The following is a 24,048-nucleotide window of genomic DNA, read 5'->3' on the forward strand; positions in this document are numbered from 1 at the left end:
GTTAAATGGTATAAGGCCTCCTGCTTGAGCAGGGGGATGGACTAGATGACCTCCAAGGCCCCTTTCAACTCTGTTAAATGGTATAAGGCCTCCTGCTTGAGCAGGGGGATGGACTAGATGACCTCCAAGGCCCCTTTCAACTCTGTTAAATGGTATAAGGCCTCCTGCTTGAGCAGGGGGATGGACTAGATGACCTCCAAGGCCCCTTTCAACTCTGTTAAATGGTATAAGGCCTCCTGCTTGAGCAGGGGGATGGACTAGATGACCTCCAAGGCCCCTTTCAACTCTGTTAAATGGTATAAAGTCTCCTGCTTGAGCAGGGGGATGGACTAGATGACCTCCAAGGCCCCTTCCAACTCTGTTAATCTAATCTGATTTAGTTTCTCCACAGAGGCCGATTCCCCCGCCGTCCCCGAGCGGAGGATTTGCACGACGCCGCTCCTACTGCCCAACCAAGCCGGAAAGGGAGCTCACCAAGCCCGGGGAGAAGAGCTTAGCGGCCCTTCCTTACCCGCGGTCTAAGGAGAAGTAGGGCGGGTGGGCAGCTTCCTTCACCCTCGGCTCGCGCTTACCTGAGGCGGCCCGGCTCGTCCCTCAGCTTCGGCCTCTTGGCGCGCGGCGCCCCTGCCGACCTCCTCATGCCGGCAGCGGCGGCAGCAGCTGTGGCCTCGGGGCGAGCGCTTTCCCGCCCCTTCCCGGCGACGGGCAGCTGAGGCGGGGCCGAGGGGGGCGCGGCGGCCGTGGTGTCAGGCGAGGCCGAGGCGGGCGCACTTCGTGGAGGAACCGGCGGCTTTCCTGGCGGCGTGGCCGGGCCGGCCAGCCTGCTTTTCTCTCCCCCACACCCCGCCGGGACAGCTGGCGGGCCGGGGCGTGGCCGGGCCGGGCCTGGGAGGGTTTCGCAGCCATCTTGGGCCGCGTTGCTGCCGCCTCCGCCTCCTCCTCCTCCGCCGCCGGTTTCCTCGCCAGGCGCGGCTCTCGCGGGGAAGGTAACTGGGGAGGGGACCCCGGGCGGTGGGTTTGAACGGGACTCCCCGGTTTCGCCCAGCGCCTTCGGGGGCTTCCTATTTGCGGGACACATATGGCGGCTTCTCAACCCTCTCGGAGTCGGCTGAAGGGGCGGCCGTGTTAGGCCGTCCTTGGACGGCCGAGTGTGGCTTGTGGGCTGGAGAAGTTGTGGCCCCAGAAGGTCTTCCTCGGACCGGGCCCTGGAGAACCGCAGCGGTTGTGTTCGCAACGACACAAACCGGGGGGGGGGGGGGCTGTGTGAAAAAGCAGCCCGTGTGGCTCATTCCAAGGGTGTCCCGGGACTCCAGGCAGCTGCCGAAAGGAGTTGGGGTCACTTAGTGGGAGATACGTTGCTATTTCAAAATGTATATATAAAATAGATAGATTAGATGATAGACAGACAGACAGACAGATTGATAGATTGATAGATTGATAGATAAAAAATATGTCGTTAATGATGTCGCTTCTGAAATAATAATGTAACTCCCACTAAGTGACCCCAATTAACTATCAGTCTCTCTTTCTCTCTCTCTCTCTCTCTCTCTCTCACACACACACACACACACACACACACACACACACACCCCTCATCTACCTACCTATCATTATACTTTCGGTATGCATTTATCGCTATCTATCTCAGTATCTACCTATTGATGATCAATGGGTATCTATCGATTGATCGGTATCTTATTGGTATCTATCTATATTTCAGTATCTATTGATTGATCAATTGATCAGTATCTCTCATCTATCTCTATCTTGGTATCTATCGTATCTCAGTATCTACCTATTGATGATCGATGGGTATCTGTCGATCGATCGGTATCTTATTGATATCTTTCTAATTTAAGTATCTGTCTATTGATCGATCAATCGATCAGTATCTCTCATCTATCTATCTCTTCTTGATATCTATCTCAGTATCTATCTCTCTTATCTATCTCTATATCATCTATCTATATCTCAGTTATCATATATGTATCTGAGTATCTATTAATCAATTGATTGGTATCTATTTGTCTATGTCTCAGTATCTATCATCTCTATCTCTCTCTCTCTATCTTGGTATCTATCTATCCATCCAACCAACATTTGGCTGTTTTACAGCATCACTTGCTTTTGGATCCTTTTTTAGCTGAGATGAAACCAAGTCGAGCTCCCTTTCTGAAAATGTGTGATTGTGACTTGGGATCAAACCAAGGTTAAACCGAGGCGTAATAATGTTCAGTGTGTCAAACAAGTTTTATGTGGGGGTCTTTTTTGGCTTTGGTATGGTTTATATGATTCATAAATGAGGCCTTACGCCTTCCTGATTGAAGAGACTATGGTTCAGTTTAGAATATGTGAATATGTTATATTCAATCAGTGGTTTGTCCTTACATGTATTAAGCCATGATTACTTAGGGAAGGGATCACTAGGTAAAGAAGGGTTGGCCGAGTTTACACAGATCCCTGAGCTGTAAGCCATGACTTAACAAACCACAGTGTTGGATCTGCACAACTTGGTCAGACCCAGAGTGCAGGGTCTGTACTATACTTAAGTTGCATGGCGTTCCTGCCCTGTGCTTTCCGTTAATCATGGCTAAGAGACTCAGCCGAGCAAGAGTGCGCAGCCAATCAGGTAGACTGCTCCTATCCAAAGTGACAGTGCATGGAGCAGAGGAAGCCTTACTCCCCCCCCCCCCCCAAATCCCTGGGGGTTATGCAAGGGTTTTGACCCGGCATACTGTCCTCGCTGAAAACAGTGCAGTTGTGATTTGTGGCTGCTCTTAATACGTGTTGTGTTGGAGGCTATGATTCCAGGTTATAGTTAAGCTACTCCACCTTAAAGCCAGTTTAAATGGCCTGCTGTGATTGGGGTGCATGTTGTTACCCCAAGAAAAAGAAAATTTTCCCCAGTTTTGGATAATTTACCCAGATTTGGGAAGTAGTGGTCTAAGCCAAAGAAAATAAGCTATTAAGCCTTACTGCAGTTGGCCTAGCTGCAGGAGAAGAACCCCAATTTGTACCCTTCAGTTTTTTAGATTAATTTTCCTAAACCTTAATGTCAATATCCAGGCAAAAATCCCTGTTAATGTTAAATCCCTCATAATGATGGATGGCTCAGTGGCTAAAATGCTGAGCTTGTCAACCAAAAAGGTCGGCAGTTCAGCGGTTCAAATCCCTAGCGCCGCATAACAGAGTGAGCTGCTGTTACTTTTCCCAACTTCTGCCAACTAGCAGTTCGAAAGCATGTAAAAAATGCAAGTAGAAAAATAGGGACTACCAAAGGTAACAGTGTTCCGTGCGTCTTCGGCATTTAGTCATGCCGACCACATGACCACGGAGATATCTTCGGACAGCGGTGACTCTTTTGCTTTGAAACGGAGATGAGCACCAGCCCCTAGAGTCAGGAACGACTAGCACATATGTGCTAGGGGAACCTTAACTTTTAATGATGGGCAGTAATAAAATTTGCAAGATGGGTTAACCATGCAACCCAGCTATCTCCTCCTGCTGTGTATTTCTTACCTCTTCTGCACCACTTGGAAATGAAATGTATTCAGTAAGAAGTTGGGGGCAGGTTTAGCCCCCCCCCCCCCCCCAAAGCTCAGTTTTTGCAATCAGTTAGGCCGTCCCATTTGTTTAAGGAATTTGTTTTGATGAATGCCTGAAAAAATAAAGCAAATTGTGGGTTTGCTGTCTCCTGTGACCTAGCTGGCTGTGGAAGGCCATGTCATGTGAAGAAGGGGCTTATCCAAGGTTCACACCAAACATGAATCAGCGTGATAGAGGAACTGGGACATTGTGTACTTGTGTCTGTACTTTTTGATTCAGAGTGCATCAGGATAAGGAAAAAGTGGCCCTCTCCTAGACTTTCACAGGGGTGGGGACATGTCATGCTCAAACATTCACTGTATGCTAAGAGGACTCCAGATGAAAGGAAGAGAATGCTGGACCTTGGAAAGTGCCAAAGAGCTTTATCCAACATAGTTACTGGAAGTCTGTTTAGTCATTACTAGCTTTCCTCTGGGTTTGGATAAGCCGTGGTGGCTGTGTTCACACACCCTAAGCCAGTCAGACAAACCCTAAATAAGGCTTGATGTGAATTTCTAAGTCAAGTCCGTTTTTTCAGCAGACTCTGTAAGAGGAAGTAAATGTCTAAATGTCATATCATTATTTTACTGGAGATTGTCTTTTTCATATGCTGAGTTATGCAAGATCAAAGATCTAGCGATATCAAATGCTGACATGGCCCTACAGTATTGATCTGAAGCATGGATAAGATCTTCCTGTTTTTTCCCCACATGGAATTCATCAGAGTCTGCTTTGAACCAAAAAAGTTGGGGTCTTACATTTGCTAACATAATAACTGAAAAGAAAAGGTTGCTGTGATTTTTACGCAGATCATGGCTGTCCCCACTGATAAAATGATAACTAACCATGAATAATAATGTTTCAGAGTATGTCATATGGATTTTTACAGAGAATCTCTCTCAAATGGCCCTTGAAAAGCAGATGATATTTATACCCATTAATTATGCAAATAAGATCCCTGATCCAGTTAATCTTTGATGTCCTGGTGCAAGTCATCATCAATCCTTGTGATTATATATATACATACACATATGATTTTTACAACCCCCGGTATGCCCAAATATGGGAGGAAGATCACTACTTCCATTCTCTGTCCTTTGGCTCGTCACAAGAGACCATCCAGGCAGAAACCCAATATTTTTACTGTTGCCTTTTTGTTACATTTTGTTGTATTTGTGCTGATAAATAAATAAAGGGAGACTAGTATAGATCTATTTCAAGCTATTTAGCTCTCATCAGCTAGCCATACACTTACTGGGATTTGAACCTGGGCTATATTACATACTAGGCAGACATCTTAACCATTAGGCCACAGGCTCTTATCCGTTATCAGCGAAGCCAGGGTGAAAGGTATCTATTAGATTTTTACAACCCCCGGTATACCCAAATATGGGAGGAAGATCACTACTTCCATTCTCTGTCCTTCGGCTCGTCACAAGAGACCATCCAGGCAGAAACCCAATATTTTTACTGTTGCCTTTTTGTTACATTTTGTTGTATTTGTGCTGATAAATAAATAAAGGGAGACTAGTATAGATCTATTTCAAGCTATTTAGCTCTCATCAGCTAGCCATACCCTTACTGGGATGGCCTAATGGCTAAGATGTCTGCCTAGTATGTAATATAGCCCAGGTTCAAATCCCAGTAAGGGTATGGCTAGCTGATGAGAGCTAAATAGCTTGAAATAGATCTATACTAGTCTCCCTTTATTTATTTATCAGCACAAATACAAATATATATACATATTTTATTTATTATATATATATATATATATATATATATATATATATATATATATATATATATATATATATATATATATTATATAATATATAATATATAATATATAATATATAATATATAATATATATATATATTTCAGAAGATGTCATAAAGTTCACAACCCCTATTTTTTATAGTCATCATAGCATGAACTGATGGGGATGCATAATTGGATCATCAGACACTTCTTGTTTAATTGTTTAATTTGTTACATGTTTTTTTTTACTTTGCATTTTTTGTACAGCTGAAAGCAAACTGGTGGCTTTGAACCAATCACATACATTCCGCCCAACTCATCTCACAGGGTGGTGGTTGTGAGGAAAATAGGAATATTAAGAAATATTATGTTCCCCACCTTATTTATAAAAATAATAAAGGCAGGATAAACAAGCCTCATGTGGGTACAGGATCCTACTCTTTACAGTGAGCTGTGTTAGAAAAATACAGATTTATATATAAGTCTCCATTTGTAGCAGAGAATATCCCCAATGACCATCTAATAATAGACCACAGGAAAACCATGGTTGCAGTGGTTCTGTGCCACTTTTGCACTGATCCCTGTATATAAAGTCGCATATATATAAATCCGCCAGATTTTTTTTATAGATTAAAAAGACCACAAGCATGTACTCATGGAAGGGTGTTAATTGCACTGGTAAAAACTTACTCAGGATGCATATCTGTGATGACCCGGGCGTAGCACAAAACAAACACAGCCAGAGAACAGGTCTAACTCCCTTTATTGCTCTTACTTTGCCCCCAAACGTCCTCACACTTACTATAAATCCTGGAGCAAAGCTCTCACATGTACCTTCAGCAGCCTCTGGCTATGAGTAGTCCAGTAAGCCAGGTTAGCCAAACAATAACTAGGGCCAGCAGTCCAGTAAACCAGATTAGCTAAACAGTAACCAGGGCCAGAAGCAGGCAAACTCTGCAAGCCCCACAAGACAGAGCACAGTAATCTACAGGCGTCAGTAAGTGAACACAAGGCTCCACAGGCTTGTTCTTGACAAATGTCCCTCCCTCTGGCACTTCCTTACATCTCAGTCCCCAGGTGTGCCTTGTGAAGGGAAGCGGGGCACTCTCTCCCTCATAGCCGGCTCAGTCTGCATTGTTCTCGCCTTCTCTCTTCTCTCCATGGATCAGGAGGAGGTGGTCCTTGCTGTTCGCCAAGCTCTGTCTCTCTTGCTCCTCCCTGTCTGCATGCCTTTCTAATCCTGAAAAGTCTTACCTGGGCTGACTCTGCCCTCCCCCAGTTTCCTCTAAAGCCAATGCAGCCACCCTCTCACTCTCTGTCGGCTCTTGTTCCAGCTCAACTTCCCCTGCAGATTCAGATATCCAGTCTAGCTGAAGAGAAAGGGATTGAGTGCCAGGCCCTGGGACCCAGCCTGGTCCAGTATCTTTCCTCTCCTCCAGCTCATCAGGTTCTGAGTCAGAGTTAATGTGCTCTGAACCTGAGAGAGTGAGGGCACACTTATATGCAAGCATGGTGGGCTTGTTTTGGTAATGGTCACCAGTCATCAGCTAAGCACATTAGGAGTGTGTCAGTTGAAACCATCTGAGGAAACGGTTGCAAAGTCTTGTTGCTCAGGTTGGCTGCCAGTAGCTCTGAAGCTCTGCTTGCACCAAACAATGTGGGTGAGTTCAAATAGTTGCGAGGATGAAATGTTATTGACTGGACCAAGATGCTTTGCTTAGATGACGATTTATAGTTTACTTTTTATGTAAATACAAGTCTTTGACTAATAGTCCATGGGGTTAGACGATTACAAAACAGTGGAGATTGGACTGTGCAGGAGAAGAATAATTATCGGCTCAGAAGAACAATTAAGATTTCTAAAAATTTATTAGGTTTTCAAGGGGGAATACTGGTGTATCTGCTCAGATATACCAAATATAACTGAATTAGCTGGATACCGTGCTCTGCTATGAAACTATATGATCGGGTTTGATAAATCAACACCTTTCCCTCAGGCTGGCCCCATTGATCCTCTCCTATCCCCTTCTCTCCCTCAGGCTTGCCCCACAGAGGCCTCTCCTATCTTATCCCCTTCTCTCCCTCAGTCTAACTCCTTAGCATCAGAGTGTTTTTCAGATGGGGAGGGGGAATAGAGTGTCTAAACTCCCAGCCCACAGGCCGGATGAGTCACATGCTGGATACGCCCATGCCCAAGTGGCAGTTGGAACAGATTTCTTTTCAGGTGGGGAGGGGAAGTAGAACGCCTAACTCCTTAGCATCAGAGCATGTTAATAATAATATAAGAAATACTAATGATCTGATGGTCATTTCAAAAAATCATTTCTTAGCGAGCACTTGGAAGCCAAGAGGAACATACGTGCCAGATTTCAAGTTTGTAGGCTTTATGGTTCTGGAGATTTTGTGATGATGCAGTAGTGGTATTTCGCTTTTATATATATAGATTAAATATTTGGCTTCCCTTTTTAAAAAATGTTCCTATTAACTGAATACAGAAAAGATAAAACAAAGTTATAAAGAAAGGGGGAAAAACTCACAAATTGTATGCCTATTTATGGATACATATATAAAAATCTGTATTTCAGTGAATGGTAACCATATTTCACCATAATCATCCATTGCTAATCTACGTTGATTGTCATTCGTTTGTAATGTTGCTACTAAGGCCATCTCTGCATATTATTTGAGCCACACCACTGTATGTTTATCTTTCCACAGGAAGTCTTTGAGTTTTCAGATAGGGCATGGAGAATCAATTTGCTTTCCCCAAATGCCAATTTTCATGCAGTAGGAAAGTAGGGTATTTTTCTGCTTCTTAGAAAAAAAATATTGGGGAGACAAATTGTAATATGGTATATGCCGTACTCATTTCATATGACTCCCTACTCATGCAAGTTCACTTTGCTATTTAAAGAAGATACACTTTGGTGTACTATAGTATTTACTTTAATTAGTATAATCCCGTGATGGCGAACCTATGGCATGCGTGCCACAGATGGAACGCGGAGCCATTTCTTAGGGCACGCAAGGCGTTGCCTTGTCAGTTCCAGTGCGCATGCGCGCATTGGCCAGCTGATTTTGGCCTTCATTTTTGGCCATTTTTCGCCCTCCGGACGTTTTAGAGAAGCCTCCGGAGGGTGAAAAACAGCCCTATGGGCAACCCAGAAGTCAGAAAACAGGCTGTTTATGGCCTCCTGAGGGCATGCGGAGGGGCAGGGGAGGCTGTTTTCACCCTACCCAGGCTCCTAGAAAGCCTTTTTTGCCATCGTGTGCCAAAAGCAGGGGGAAGTGCAGGATCACACGCGCATGCGCGGTGGGGCATGCGGGGCATGCCTCCCCGCACTCCCACTGCTTTTGGCACACAATGGCAAAAAAGTTAGCCATCATTGGTATAGTACATAGTTAGATTTAGTAATTGAATTTACTTTAAAATGTTTTAATGTTTATTGCAAACCCAGTGTTTTATGGTGAACTTCAAAGATCTCTTGGGTTTTTGTTTGACAATTTCCAGCCCAATCTCAAAGCAAAATGGGATCTTTTAAAGCCTAGTTAGGAACTGTTAAAGTCAGAGAAAGTAAACAGAAAGAATAGACACACTATAGCTCTTATTTCCTTCAAAGCTGGCAGTGTCCACCTCAAGAAATTGCTACCTGTCACTGGTCACAAGAATTCTCGCTCTCTTGATGATCAAGACTGGTATTTCTCAAACTTCAAAACTTTACAATATGTGGCCTTCACAATGGCCACACACCTTAAAGTTGTCAACCTTAAAAAATACTATTCCAGGATAAAAAAAATCTTGAATAAAAAAAATTGTAGGAATAAAAGTAGCAATCTTATGACACCATTGTTGCTTTATTCTGGAAAGGAATACTTTATTGGCTTTTTTTCTATTCTTTCTAGATTTTTTTAGAAAAATAAATTACTGTGTTAAAAAAGTCTTGTTCTGATATTTTTCAGCCTTTCCCTTCTCTGTAAGACTTTATACCTCAAACAGGCTCTGCAGGTTTAAATTCAGATTTAATATTATTTTGGGCTTAATTTAGTTTTAGGCTTTTAAACTTTTTAATATTAAGAATTGCTGAGAGACACCTATTTGTCAGCAATTATATACTGCTGACAACTGTGCCCCTCAGCAACTTTTAATAATAATAAAAACAGCCTAAAAGCCTAAAACCTAGTAAGATAAAACAGTAAGAACAAGAAATGTCTGTATATAGGAGAAAATTAAGAATAAATTTGGGTTAATTGGCCATAATGAACAACATCGCTAATAATAGTGCTTTCTCATAGCTGTATTTGATAAGTCTGTGGTTTAATAGAGGAACTATTTAATGTCTGATTTCTGGAATAGGTTTAGGGATTATTTTTTATCAGTTACTCCAAACTAATTACTTACTTCGTTTCTTAAATGATTTTAAATATTGGTCTTCTTTTCCTCCCTTCAAATGCTACACTCTTCATTTATCAATTAATTGCAAGCAATTACTTCCTTTGTGTAGCTGTGAAATCTGCCAAGAGCTTGGTGAGTAATGGGGTCTGCTGCTGTTGATCTAAGAATAGCAATGTTAATAATTAGATAAACATAACTAAAGGTAGTTATAAATATGATTGCTTGCTACCCCAGCTCAGCAGATATATATTACTTAGGACCTTAAACTTTGGACCTGATTTATACATCATGGTTATTTTATCCATAACTTGAGGAACAAGTCGTAGACTTCATTCATATCACATTAAGACCTGGGTGGAATATATCATAGTTCCAACATTACTCTAGGTTCCCACAACATTAAGCTATAAACCATGATTTATAAAGCCAAAAAGTGATTTAGTTGGATTTGTATTGATAAATCCAGATAGGTGCAAATCTCTTCTGGCTAAAGACTAAAGATTCTGCCTAAAGACTAAAGAGACTCAAGATTTTCTTGAGTCTCTTAGATCAAAGCTATCTTACAAAAACAAATACTTGTTCACCTACAGCTCAGAGTTTACTGTTGGGATTTGGTTCTTTTTTAGCACAATATATTTAATGAGCTCATCCACGGAGTTTCCAGCTCTAAAGTACAAAATGGTTTAATTTTATACTAATGCCTGTGCATGTGTCCTTCCAACAGAAAATGATCCACAGTCTGTTTCTTATAAATTCTTCTGGGGACATATTCCTGGAGAAGCACTGGAAGAGCGTCGTCTGCCAATCAGTGTGTGACTATTTCTTTGAAGCTCAGGAAAGAGCAGCCGACGTGGAAAATGTGCCTCCCGTCATCCCCACCCCTCACCACTTCCTCATCAGCATCTACCGAGACAAAATCTTTTTCGTGTCTGTCATACAGACGGAAGTGCCACCGCTTTTTGTCATTGAATTCCTCCATCGCGTAGCAGATACTTTCCAGGTTGGTCTACAGAATGGTTGTATAGATTTAGGCAGGGGTGGGATTCAAAAATTTTAACAACCAGTTCTCTGCCCGGTTGCTGGGTGGGCGTCTCCATGGTGGGTGTGGTGCGGGAGGGGAGGAGTTTTTGCCCTTCCCAGGCTTGGAGGCCTCCCCTGGGCTCCAGAGGCCCTCCGGAGGCTGGAAATGGACTTGTTTCTAGACATCTGGAAGGAGGTTTTTCGCCCTCCCCAGGCTCCAGAGGCTTTCCTCGAGCCTCTGGGTAGACGAAAACGGCCTTCCTTGGGCTTTGGAGGCCCTCCGGAGGCTGGAATCAGGCCCACTTCCGGAACTTCCAGGAGGCCTGTTTTTCACCCTCCCAGAGCCTTCGTGTGGGTCCTGCACTTACCTGGCATCCAAAATGGGCTGTGTGGAGACTCCTGGGGGGGGGGGGCAGTTTTTGCAACTACCGATTTGGTGAACCAGATGTAAAATTAGCATCTGGTTTGCCCGAACCGGCTGAATCCCACCCCTGGATTTAGGGGAGAAATGTGCTTCAGTTCATCTCTGGCTGCTTAGTTACATTTGAAAATTCTGGATCATTTCCACATATCAGTGGAAAGATATCTTGAGTTTTAAGAACATGTTGCATAAAATTGTAATCATGGGCAGACAGAGCAGTAGAAATTCAGTTGGAACAAATGAAGGACTACTATTTAGAAAAGAGGTCATTAGAAGTTTGGGGTTTGTAACTAATTTTAAGCACAGCAATAGAATTTCCAAGTACAACTTGAAATTTCCAGAATGGAACATCTATCTATAACTTTATCTTGAGGAACTCAGATTTCATCATGCCTTGTTGACAGCAGATCTCCAGAATGACAGATATGGATGAGAAGCATTCACGTTACCTAATCCAATCTTGCTGTCCTATTTTTAATCCTGTTTCTTCCATTCTTTGCAACAGGGGAAACTTAACACATGAGGAAGGAGCAGAAATGCTGGATGGTTAGGGACTTTCAGATCTTCTGCTCCATGCAAGCAGCCCGATTCAGTCCCTCATTTTCAGTTTTTCCAAAGTGGAGTTCCCCAACCTCACAAAGAATCACTCTTTTAGGGTTAGATTTCTTTCTTCCAGCGAAACATGCCAAATTATTTTAGTGTTATTTGTTCAGCGTAAGCCAGACAGATTTAGGATGGTAGAATTTTTGTCACTAAAATGGTTTCTTTCAAAGCTGCATTACTGGATGCTCCAAGAGTGACATTAGCAGGTAGAAAATGGGCCAATGTACCGACATAGATAAGGAGACTTATGGGTGTCCATTGCGCTTTTAGGCTTTCTTAATTCTTAAAGGTTTTGAGCAATGTTCGTCTTAACCAGAGAATATGATAGAATCTATGAGTAAACCCAATAGCTACAGGTAGCTATAAACTCTTTTGAATTCTTTATTGGCTAAGTGTGATTGGACACACAAGGAATTTGCCTTTGGTGCATATGCTCCCAGTGTACATAAAAAGACAAGATACATTCATCAAGAATCATAAGGTCATAGGATACAAATAAGCAATCAGGAAACAATCAATATCAATATAAATCATAAGGATACAAGCAACAAAGTTACAGTCCTGCAGTCAGAAGTGGGAGGAGATGGATGATAGGAACAATGAGAAGACTAATAGTAATAGTAATGCAGCCTTAGTGAATAGTTTGACAGTGGTGAGGGAATTATTTGTTTAGCAGAGTGATGGTGTTTGGGAAAAAAACTGCTCTTGTGTCTAGTTGTCTTGGTGTGCAGACAACTTCACTTAACAGCAGTCTGCTGCACCACTGAGGAACGGGCTTGTGTACGTTTGTTGCAATTGACTGCACATCAGGACACGTATAATTTTTATCCACGGATCTCTACCGAACATGTGTACAAAATAATTACGTTCTTCACCTTCTGATGAAGAGCCTGTCTGATTTATGAGAAAAAATCCATGCTGTCTGAATAGATGAATGGATGTTACATTACAGGAGTTGTCTTTCTAGCAGAAGCCTGGTTTTTTTCTAAGTGCAGGTAGAGCTATTAACTAGAATAAACTACCTCCTTTGTGTTCTTTCTATGGATTTAGGATTACTTTGGAGAATGTTCTGAAACTGCCATTAAAGACAATGTTGTTATTGTGTATGAGCTTCTTGAAGAAATGCTGGACAACGGTTTTCCCCTGGCAACAGAATCCAATATACTGAAGGAACTCATTAAACCACCCACAATCCTGCGCTCAGTGGTCAATTCCATCACAGGTACTTCCCAGCTACTTTATTTATTAGAATAGAATAGAACAACAGAGTAAAAGGGATCTTGGAGGTCTTCTAATCCAACCACAGCTTAGGCGCAAGAAACCCTATACTTTACCATTTCAGATAAATGGTTATCCACTCTCTTCTTAAAAACTTCCAGTGTGGGAGAATTCCCAACTTCTGGAAGCAAGTTGTTCCAAAGACGCACCTTTCCCGCCCTAAAAGAGGCTGAAAATTTGGGTGCATTTTATACACTGAATGTAGCCCCACCCACCCACTGGCCCCAACCCTTTGGCCTCTGCCTCCCAGCAATTTACCTCTTGGCAGCAAACTGGGATTGGGGAGGCTTCAATAAACTATAGCAATCCCTGCAGCCTGTAACAGCTGATGATGGGGAGAAATTGAAAGTGAAACTTGCTGTTTGCTCCATGTGGCAAATTGCTGGGAGGCAGATTTTTTTTTCCTTGTTCTAATCAGGCTGTTTGCTGCAAGGAGGTAAGTCAACAACTATAAATGCCTATAAATGCCTTAGATTTATTTTTTAAAGACTGCTTTATTATTATTCTAGACAACTTAACAAAATGAAGAAGCTTTTTAAAATAAAAGCTTGATCTGAAGAGGCCCTGTGCTATTGTTTTAAAAAGTGCTATTCATTTAAATAGCAAAGAATAACTATACTTCCAGAAAGCACATAAATTTTAATAGCATCTGTACAAGTATAGTCTGAAATATAACACTACAAACAGTGTATGTTGTGTGTACTGTTTGTTGCAAGGAGGCAAATTGCTGAGAGGCAGAGCAGATATTTTTCCCTTGTTTTCCTCTCCAAAATCTAGGTGTGTCTTATACTCCGAAAAATACGATAATTGTTCTCACTGTCAGGAAGTTTCTCTTTAATTCCAGGTTGCTTCTCTCCTTGATTAGTTTCCATCCATTGCTTTTTGTCCTGCCCTCAGGTGCTTTGGAGAATAGTTTGACTCCCTCTTCTTCTTTTATATATATATATATATATATATATATATATATAGATGGATGGAGGGAGGGAGGGAGGGAGACAGAGACAGAGACAGAGACACAACACCTGGTAAGCCCCAATTATGGGAGGAAGCTAACTGCTTCCATCATCTGTCAATCGGCCCATCACAAGAGTCCATCACGACAGAAACCCAATATTTTTACTGTTGCTTTGTTATATTTGTGTTTTTTTTATTTTTATTTTATTATATACAAATAAAAAAAACACAAATATAACAAGGCAACAGTAAAAATATTGGGTTTCTGTCGTGATGGACTCTTGTGACGGGCCGATTGACAGATGATGGAAGCAGTTAGCTTCCTCCCATAATTGGGGCTTACCAGGGGTTGTGACTCTAAATATATACCTTCTTCCCTGGCTTCAGCTGATAAGGAGGAGACCTGTGGCTTAATTGCTAAGACGTTTGCTTAAGATGCAATACAGCACAGGTTCGAATCCCAGTAAGGGTATGGCTAGCTGATGAGAGCTAAATAGCTTGAAATAGATCTATACTAGTCTCCCTTTATTTATTTATCAGCACAAATAAAAAAAAACATATAGATAGATAGATAGATAGATAGATAGATAGATAGATAGATAATAGATAGATAGATAGATAGATAGATAGATACAATTTTTGAATAAACATAGACAAACAAGACACAACAAACACCATAAAAACATATTCCATTACAAATTATAAAAAGTGTGTCAATTGGTTACAAGGAACTTTCGTGCATCCCTTCCACAGTCATCACCTAAAATCCATATCAAATTATATATTTTACATCAAATATATTTATATATATAACTATCATACCTCATCCTTCATATGACTATAGTTGTTTTAACATCCCTTTATAACAAATATTCCAAAATTCAAAGCAAAATCACATAATGGCATTCCATTGTCTATTTTCAATATCATCCAACAACATTCTATCTTTGTGAAACGTTCTAAATAAAAATTAATTATGTTTAATAACAAAGTTTCTAAACCTTTCTTAATCACTGTTTACAATTTATACCCAATTTCAATATTATAGGCTTTCATACATAACTAAGTTTCAAAACTTCATTTCATGGTCACTATTTAAAATTTATACCAAATTTTCTCTTGTCGGAACCAATATATATGTATATATTATATCATTATCAATTATTTATCTAACTATATTCATGATTAATCAAATTTCAATATTATAGGCTTTCATACATAACAAAATTTTTAAACTTCCTTTCATGGTCACCATTTAAAAATTTATACCAAATTTTCTCTTGTCAAACCAATACATATGTATACATTATATCATTATCAATTATCTATCTAGCTATATCCATTATCACTTCATTTTTAACATAATTCTCTAATTTTAACTATTTAGCTAGTATTTTGTTAATAGTTTTCATATCTCAACCTGTGTCTTTCCAGTAGTAGTAGAGTCTTATTTCTTTTGTCTTATATGGGATCAATCTTCTGGTTATTTCCTTAATCAACTTTGTGTGAACTTCTCTTCGCACTTTGTTGCTTGTTGCATGTCTTATAAATTCTCGAAACCCTCGATCAGCTTCTTTAATCAGCTTATCTTTGGTTATCAGTAGTGCTTTTGTCAAAGTTCCTCTCCTTAAATCCATCAATTCTTCTCTTTTTTCTCCTTCTGTACCTTGAAATCTGGGGTAGAACTCCTTTCCATCTCTCTTCCCTTTCCATGTTCCACTCTTTCCATTTCCAACTATGCTCAGATCACTCTGCAAGCCTCCCAAACCCTCTGCACACCTCATTTTTTGTGAGAAACAGGATATGCAGAGAGTTTGAGAGGGCTGCAAAGTACTCCTGGGGGCTGGAGGGGGGGCAAAAACAAGCAAAAATGGCCCATTTTTCACCAAAAATGGCATGCATAGCCTTCAGGAGACTTGTAGAGTGCTCGGGGGGGGGGGGGGGGATTGAGCAAAAAATAGCCTGCTTTTTGCAAAAATGGCCCTTTTTTGCCAAAAACAGGGCACACATAGGCTTTAGGAAGCTTGTAGAGTGCTCCTGGGGGCTGGGGGGCAAAAACAAGCAAAAAATGGCCCGTTTTTCACTTATTTCTGTCCTCCCCAGCCTCCAGGAGCACTTTGCAGGCCTCCCAAATCTTCTGCATGTCAATTTTTGCAAAGGGAGTGGGGTTTCAGGAGGCCAAAAATGCTGTATTCAGTGTATAAGACACACTCAGATTTTCACCCTCTTTTTTGGGGGGAAATGTGCATCTTATACTCCAAAAAATATGGTCAGTGATTACATCTGCAACATACATATTTATTAGTCTCCCCCACACACACACTAATAAAGCGAAAAAACTCAGCATTGTGTTTACAGTTTTTAAGTCTGCTAATGTTTGTAGTAAGCCGCCGCTGCCTTTTTTAACAGAGTGTTTGTTTCTTACGGACTCTTTCTTTGCCTTTCCAAGGTAGCAGCAACGTGGGGGACACACTTCCAACCGGTCAGCTGTCCAACATTCCCTGGCGAAGAGCAGGTGTAAAGTACACAAATAACGAGGCCTACTTCGATGTGATTGAAGAAATCGATGCCATCATAGACAAATCTGGTAAAGTGCCCTGCAGTCGTAGCTGTTGATAGGATGGGAGGGAGTCATACCTTTGTTAACCTTTGCATAAGAGATTCTTGCAAGGGAAGGGAAATCTATTGCAACGTACAATTTTCAATGAATCTGGGAATCCCTTAGTTAGGACTTGAATGGATTTTCTCAGCTGGACTCCCAACACATAGAGCAAAGCAGTGGTTCTTAAAGTGGGGTGGTTTGGACATATCCTGGGGGTAATAGGACAATTTGTAATTGTATGTGCGTAATTTGAGAATCCAGTTTGAATTTGTCACTGGAATGTTAACCTAAAGTAAAAGCAAAGGTTCCCCTTGCACATATGTGCTATTCGTTCCCGACTCTAGGGGGTGGTGCTCATCTCCGTTTCAAAGCCAAAGAGCCAGCGCTGTCCGCTGGTCATGTGGCCAGCATTACTCAACGCCAAAGGCGCACGGAATGCTGTTACCTTCCCACCAAAGGTGGTCCCTATTTTTCTACTTACATTTTTACATCCTTTCGAACTTCTAGGTTGGCAGAGGCTGGACAAGTAACGGGAGTTCACTCCGTTATGTGGCACTAGGGATTCAAACTGCCGACCTTTCTGATCAACAAGCTCAGCATCTTAGCCACTGAGCCACCGTGTCCCCACTTAGTGTAAACCTAGACTGAGTTTTTTTGTGGAATTATGGCATTTGAGAGAAAAAAAGGGGCGCTTGGGTCAAAGAGCTTACGAGTGGCTGCAGTAAAGGATTAAGGCAGAAAAGGAATAGTTGTCCTAAGGCGAGTTGGGGAGTAATATTTGCATTGGCTCAGGGAATGTGAGGCACAGCAAATTCACAACAAATAAATTTGCAAAAAATAGCTGACTTCAATGGCGGTTCCTGATTCTGGAATGTTCTCCTCACTTAGTGTTATTTCCAGCTGTTCTAGGAAGGGAAAAGGCATTTTTATTCTCTGGGACATTCTAATCCATTAATGTATTAGGATTAAACATATTATTTTGAAACTTCAACAACTTTGAACAACAACTGCTCCTTTCATTAATGTTACTATTTATTTTAATTATTGTTTCTAATTTTTATTTTGCAATTTTACAGTTTATTTGGCAAAGCCAGTTGTAAAAAGGAATAAAAATAAATACAGAATTTATACCAAATTAGATAAAGTAAATACAGAACTTACATAGGGAAATCTAATCTTTGCCGTTCGGCAGCATCTGGAAGAGCATAGATTCCCCCAGTCTGTCTGAAATTGTGCAAAGCACTTTAAACATCATCTGCAGACATGGCAGAGAGGTTACTGTTAAATTTATGAATCTATTTATATCCCAGCTCTATTGGTTTTTAAAAATAACTCAAGGCAGCAAACATACCTACTGCTCTTTCCTCTTCCTATTTTCCCTACAACTATAATCCTGTGAGGTGGAATGGGCTGAGAGAGAGGGACTGGCCCAAAGGCACCCAGCCGGCTTTCATGCCAAACGGTGGGACTAGAACTCATTCAGATGTAATTCTGATTAACAGAGTTGGAAGGGACATTGTAGGTCATCTAGTCCAACCCCCCGCCCCAACCCAAGCAGGAGACCCAACACCATTTCTGACAAATGGCAGTCCAGTCTCTTCTTGAAAGCCTCAAGTGATGAAGCTCCCACAACTTCCGAAATCAACTTCTGTTCCATTGGTTGATTGCTCTCGCTATCAGAAAGTTCCTCCCTTGAATCTCTCCTTGGTCAGTTTCCATCCATTATTCCTTGTCTGGCCTTTAGGTACCTTGGAAAATAGCTTGACCCCCTTCCTCTCTGTGGCAGCCCCTCAAGTATTGAAAGACTGCTGTTAAGTCTCCCCTGGTCCTTCTCTTCTCTAGACTAGCCATGCCCAGTTCCTGTAACCGTTCTTCATATGCATTAGCGTCTAATCCCCTCATCATCCTGGTTGCTCTTCTCTGCACTTTTTCTAGCATCTCAACATCTTTTTTATAGTGTGGTGGCCAAAACTGGATGCAGTACTCTAGGTGTGGTCTTACACCTTTATAGAGTGGTATTAGTACCTCACTTGATCTTGATTGTATCTCCGTTAATGCAGCTTAGGATTGCGTTGGCTTCTTTGGCTGCCGCTGCACACTCCTGGCTCATATTTAACTGGTTGTCCACTAAGACTCCAAGTTCCCTCTTACAATTTCTGCTTTTAAGCCCGGTTTCACCCAGCCTATATCTGTACTTTTGGTTTTTCTTGCCTAAGTGTAAGACTTTACTTTTCTCTACATTGAATTTCATTTTGTTAGATAGGGCCCAGTCTTCAAGTCTGTCAAGATCCATCTGGATCTTGAGCCTATCTTCTGGAGTGTTAGCTATTCCACAAATTTGGTAAGTTCCTCTTCTATTCCCTCATCTAAGTTGTTTAACTCACTGTCTTGTGGTTTCCAGGCCAGCATCTGAAGCACTAGAATAAATAATATCTCCTTTCTTTCTACAGGGTCCACGGTCTTTGCAGAAATCCAAGGTGTCATCGATGCTTGCGTCAAGCTCTCAGGAATGCCAGATCTTTCACTTTCTTTCATGGTAAATGGGAATTTTGTTCTGTTCACTGAGGGGGGAAACGCCCTTTGTGTGATTTTCATCCAAGTCTTCCTAATGGCCAGAGAGTGGAAGGTTTTGCTTGACTTCCATTCATGCATAAATGTCCCCATCCCAGGGCAGGATTTCAAACCCTCCGCATGTTAGATGAGTTCAGCCCGAAGCTCCTGGGAATTCTCCTTTTCTTTGGCTTCCTTTGAAAAGTCTGTGGCCATTGAAACCCCTATGCTGGAAGGGCCCATAAATCAGGCAGCTGCTGTCTTTGCACGGTGCAAGGAGTTAGCACAGAAATAAACCCCAGTCAGTTTTAACTGTGTAAAATCTGGCTTTGCCATTTGTTTGTATAATGATGATGCCGTTGTCTGTTAGGGACCTTTCTATATATTCTCCCAACAAAACAGTCCTCTGTTCGGAGGGAGGGAAGGAGGCATTCAGTATCCTTTGTGGGGGCCTCTATATTTTAGTTAGGGACTAAGGTTAATTGAAGATGGACTCACTCAAGTTCTACTAGGGGAAAAAAAAACTTTCTGTTCTCAAGGAGAAAAAAATGGTAGTGCACCAGACCACAGAGTGGGACATTTTTAATCCCACTCATTTAAGGCCTGTGAGCCAGAAATTAAACTGTCCTCATTTAACAAGCAAAGGAGAAACTACCATCCTCCTAAAGTTCCCTTTTTGTCCTCCAAACTCAGAAACCTGTTGAAGAGCCTTGGCCCTTGTTTAGGAGTGGTGTGACTTTATTGTAAAATAACCCTGAATGTTTCTAATACTGCACCACATTGAAGTTGTGTCTTGCCTGCATCAAAAGGAGGCCAGAGGTTACTACTAAGCAACAATGTGTAGCTCATTGGATAGAGATACAAGCTGCAGATGCAAAAGAGGTCATAAAATGGCTTTTGGTAGTTGATAGGAATGGAGTCTTGAGGGATGCTCAGCCATAATGCCTTGACAAAAGGATCCCAAAGGTGCTTTTTCAAAAGGCAGATGGACTTTTCACTTTTCCTTGAAGACATTTCGCTTCTCATTCAAGAAGCTTCTTCAGAATGGAATGGAATAGACTAGAATAGAATAACAGTTGGAAGGGAATAGAAGCTTCTTAGATGAGAAGCGAAACATCTTCATGGAAAAACAACGTCCAGTTGCCCTTTGGAAAAAGCATCTTTGGGACAACAATGACCTAAACCAGGGTGGGGTCAAACTCAAGGCCCACGGGCTGCTAGGATCTGGCCTGGAGGGCCGGCCTGGAAATATCAAATGACCGGCCCGTGGTGCCTCTGCTGGCCAAAATGGGCCATGGGGGGGAGCCACACAAGGCCCCTGTGCGGTCCATTTTCGGTCTCCTGCAGCACTCTGCTGGCCAAAAAAGGGCTGCAGGGGGGCAGCATGAGTGCTGCAGGAGGGCGTGCATGCCGAAAACGGGGCATGCCGGGGCGGGGGGGGGGGGAAGGTTGGCTGGCAGAGTGCTGCTGGAGACAGCACCTACTTCACCTTCTCTTTGGCAGCATCTGCCAACCAAACTAGATGCTCTCCAAGATCTGGATGGCTGTTGTTCAGAAGAGCCAAAAACATCTGGCTCTTCACCCAGGTCTTTTATGAGAAAGAGTCATCTTTTTGTCAAGTTTCCAAATAGCATCTGAAAGTAAATCAGAGTCTGAGGCAAAAGTTTCCTCAAAGTTCCACTTTATTAAGAGAGCCATGTTGGCACATCTGGGAAAACCCAAACATGAAAGCTTCCCAGTTTTCCCACCCAGTTGAAAGTTCAAGATCCTGCCCCAACACCCACAAGTTCATCACATGGTCCAATCTTCCACTGCCATAAAGACAGATTCCATCCATCCAGTTCCGGACAGGTCCAGAGACAAAGGATAACCTTGAGATTCTAAGAATCTAAGATTCTTGTTATGGCTACATATCACCCAACTCCGTTTAATCCCCCCTCCCATTTTCCCGCAATAGAATTTGAATAGTAGAAAGTGTGGCAGGCCCGAAGTCCAAAAGAAAAGATTGGAGACCTGACACTTTTATCTTACTCTTTTACTGGTGATTGATTTAATTGTAATTGTTTTGATTTGATTGTTGTGAGCCAGCCAGGGTCATTCAGAATTGGGTGGTATATCAATTTTGTAAATTATTACTAATATTAAGTCCTCCTCTAGGGTTGTGCCAGAGGTAGTAACAGACATTGATAGACTGTTGGACAGACAGTTTTTAGAGACATTCTGGAGAAATTGTCAGTTCATTTACGCTCTGCTCCTATACAAAAGAACCAAGCCCCACAGCAGCTGGGAACTCTACATATCCTTAAACTCTACATTATGGAATTGAGACTATTTGTGCCAGAAAATAAATCTCTCTTTGCCTGGAATAGCTGTTTTGAATGCAAAGGGGAAAAATGCCTGTGTCAAGCACCCACCATGGCCACGCCCACCTCACCACCGCCCCAGCCCTCCGAGGTCAAACACAACCCTGATGTGGCCCTCCATGAAATTGAGTTTGACATCCCTGATCTAAATGACTGAGAATCTCTATAAGCCAGGGGTACCCAAACTTGACAACTTTAAGACTTGTGGACTTCAACTCCCAGGATTCTCTGGGAGAATTCTGGGAGTTGAAGTCCACAAGACTTAAAGTTGTCAAGTTTGAAGACCTCTGCCATAGACCCTTGACAAAGGGGGCATAGTTTTAGACTTTGTGTTAGGTGCAAAGCCACACTACTGCCTTGTCCAAAGTGTTCCTTCAGCATGTTTGCTGTTGTGATCTAACTGAACAGAAATTCGAGGAATTGGGCAGGTCTGACTATGAGAAAGATAAACGGAGAGGTGTTTTTCTTTGTGAGTCAGCGCCATTGCATTCCTTTCGGCCTTGTTTTCCTTGAGTCACATGGACCAATATGAATAGGTAAAAAGGACTGTCCTACTGCCATCGCCCTGTCTTCCCCACTATGAATGGAGAATCTGTACTGAGTGGTATTCTCAATTTTGTTGCCAGTTCTGTTTGGGCTCCATCAAACGGGAGTAGCAATCCCTTCTGAACTCCTCAGTTCTTGAAATGGACAGGCACAACATAGGGGAGAGGCCAGCAGGCATAATGGTTCTGACTTAGGCCTCCCAAGATCATGAAGCAGATTCCTTGTCCTGATAAAACTCCTTTTATTTAGCTTAAAGGGAATTCCTCTCCAACAAAGTCCCGGCCAACAGTCTTTCACAACTGTGGATCTTTATCGGGCTTGGAGAGTTGCCAGGTTGATATCTTCCAAATGCCACTCTGTAGCAGACAATACTTGGCAAGAAGTCAGGAGCAGATCTTCAGCCTAATGAATTGAACTAATTGTCTCCTGCAAACTCCACTCCCTTTTCGCTCTTTATTCCCTACCGGAGGGGCCATTCACCAGCCACCTGTACCTTTACTCCCGAGTTGGCCCTTGTTCCTTAGCTTTTCCCTTTTCCTGGCAGCTCTGCATGCGCACATCGGGAACAGGCTCCAGCTGTTCATCTGCCTCACTGATGTCTGACTCCGAAGGCAGCTTATAACTGGCATACAGCCCTGGCTCCATCTCTGCCTCCAACACAGAGTCCTCATCAGAGCCTTCCCCAGACTCCAGGACTGGCCCATGTTCCTCCCCAACCTCCTCACTGTCTGACTCTGCTGCCAGATCTGCTGGCTGCTGGTGGGCCACAACAATAATCTCATCCTTACTGCATATATATTCTGTTCCATTACTGTATATCCCAAAGCATTAAGATTGTGGAGGAAAATATTTATTTTTGTTTCCTGTAGAACCCAAGACTCCTGGATGATGTTAGCTTTCACCCTTGCATTCGATTCAAGCGCTGGGAATCAGAAAGGGTCCTTTCCTTCATTCCTCCTGATGGGAACTTCAGGCTGATTTCCTACAAAGTCAGCTCTCAAAAGTAAGTGCGCCGGAAGAGCCAAATATAAATATATATATGTAAATCTCCTTGGAGGGTGAAGGTGGTCCAGCACCCTTCCGCCCCCACGCACACACTTTTGGTATGCTTTGTTCACCCTCCCCAGGCTCTAGAAAACAGCCTCCCTTGCCCCCTGCCTCACGGAGGCCCTCCAGAGATCTCAGGAGCCTTCGGAGCGTGAAAAACCAGCCCTACGGGCAAACCAGAAGTTCAGGAACAGACTTCTGGTTTGCTCATAGGGCCGTAGAGCTTCCTGAAGGCTCTGGAGGGCAAAAAAATGGCCCTACAAGCAAACCGGAAGTCTGTTCCCAAATTTCCAGTTTGCCCAAAGGGCTGGTTTTTCACGCTCCAGAGGCTTCAAGGAAGCCTCAGGAGGGTGAAAAATGACCTCAAAAGAAGGCTGAAGTCTGCCTGCCAACACGCATTTGCGCGCTGGAGCTGACAGGGCAATAATGTCTTGCGTGCCCTAACAAATGACTCCACTTGTCACCTGTAGCACATGTGCCATGTGTTCGCCATCACGGTCTTAGGCATTGTTCTTGGCACTAAACTCCATAGACCAGGAAACATCTTGTGAGGACATCCACAATATATTGCAATAACTTGGGGACTTTATTTTAGGTGATCATTCTCAGGCCTTGAATAGGTAGAGTGGTGGCCTAGAAGTGGAACTCTCGCCCCACAGTCAGGAGGCTATGAATTCAATCCTAGGTAGCAGCAGCTATTTCTCTTAGGAAATATCTGCTGCAAACTCCGCCTAGGCATTAGGAAGGGCATCCGGCCAGAAAACGCTCAGCTCCATCCAGTTGCCCCAACTCCACCCCGATTATAGGGTCATTAAAAGAAGAGAAAATTTCAGGCCTTGAATAAATAATACTGAGACATGCTTGGATGGACTTCTCTCTCTGAGCATGGGACCGTTACCTTATTTAATCCTTCCTCCCTAAAGAAAA

General features: G+C 42.5%; 2 protein-coding genes across 2 annotated transcripts in view; one reads left to right on the plus strand and one right to left on the minus strand.

The window, feature by feature from the left end:
* ADK (adenosine kinase) overlaps positions 1-660 on the minus strand; it is a 280,019-nt gene extending 279,359 nt beyond the window's left edge. The window contains exon 1 of the mRNA XM_032231651.1: positions 573-660. Within this exon, the coding sequence (XP_032087542.1) occupies positions 573-640 (68 nt within the window). The 5' untranslated portion in view covers positions 641-660. The remainder of the gene's footprint in view (positions 1-572) is intronic.
* Positions 661-898: 238 nt separating this feature from the next.
* AP3M1 (adaptor related protein complex 3 subunit mu 1) overlaps positions 899-24,048 on the plus strand; it is a 31,999-nt gene continuing 8,849 nt past the window's right edge. Inside the window, exons 1-6 of the mRNA XM_032231650.1 lie at positions 899-986; positions 10,462-10,737; positions 12,832-13,003; positions 16,463-16,600; positions 19,066-19,151; positions 22,944-23,077. Of these exons, the coding sequence (XP_032087541.1) occupies positions 10,465-10,737; positions 12,832-13,003; positions 16,463-16,600; positions 19,066-19,151; positions 22,944-23,077 (803 nt within the window). The 5' untranslated portion in view covers positions 899-986; positions 10,462-10,464. The remainder of the gene's footprint in view (positions 987-10,461; positions 10,738-12,831; positions 13,004-16,462; positions 16,601-19,065; positions 19,152-22,943; positions 23,078-24,048) is intronic.

Source organism: Thamnophis elegans, chromosome 15 (genome assembly GCF_009769535.1).
Source record: "Thamnophis elegans isolate rThaEle1 chromosome 15, rThaEle1.pri, whole genome shotgun sequence".
Lineage (NCBI taxonomy): Eukaryota > Metazoa > Chordata > Lepidosauria > Squamata > Colubridae > Thamnophis > Thamnophis elegans.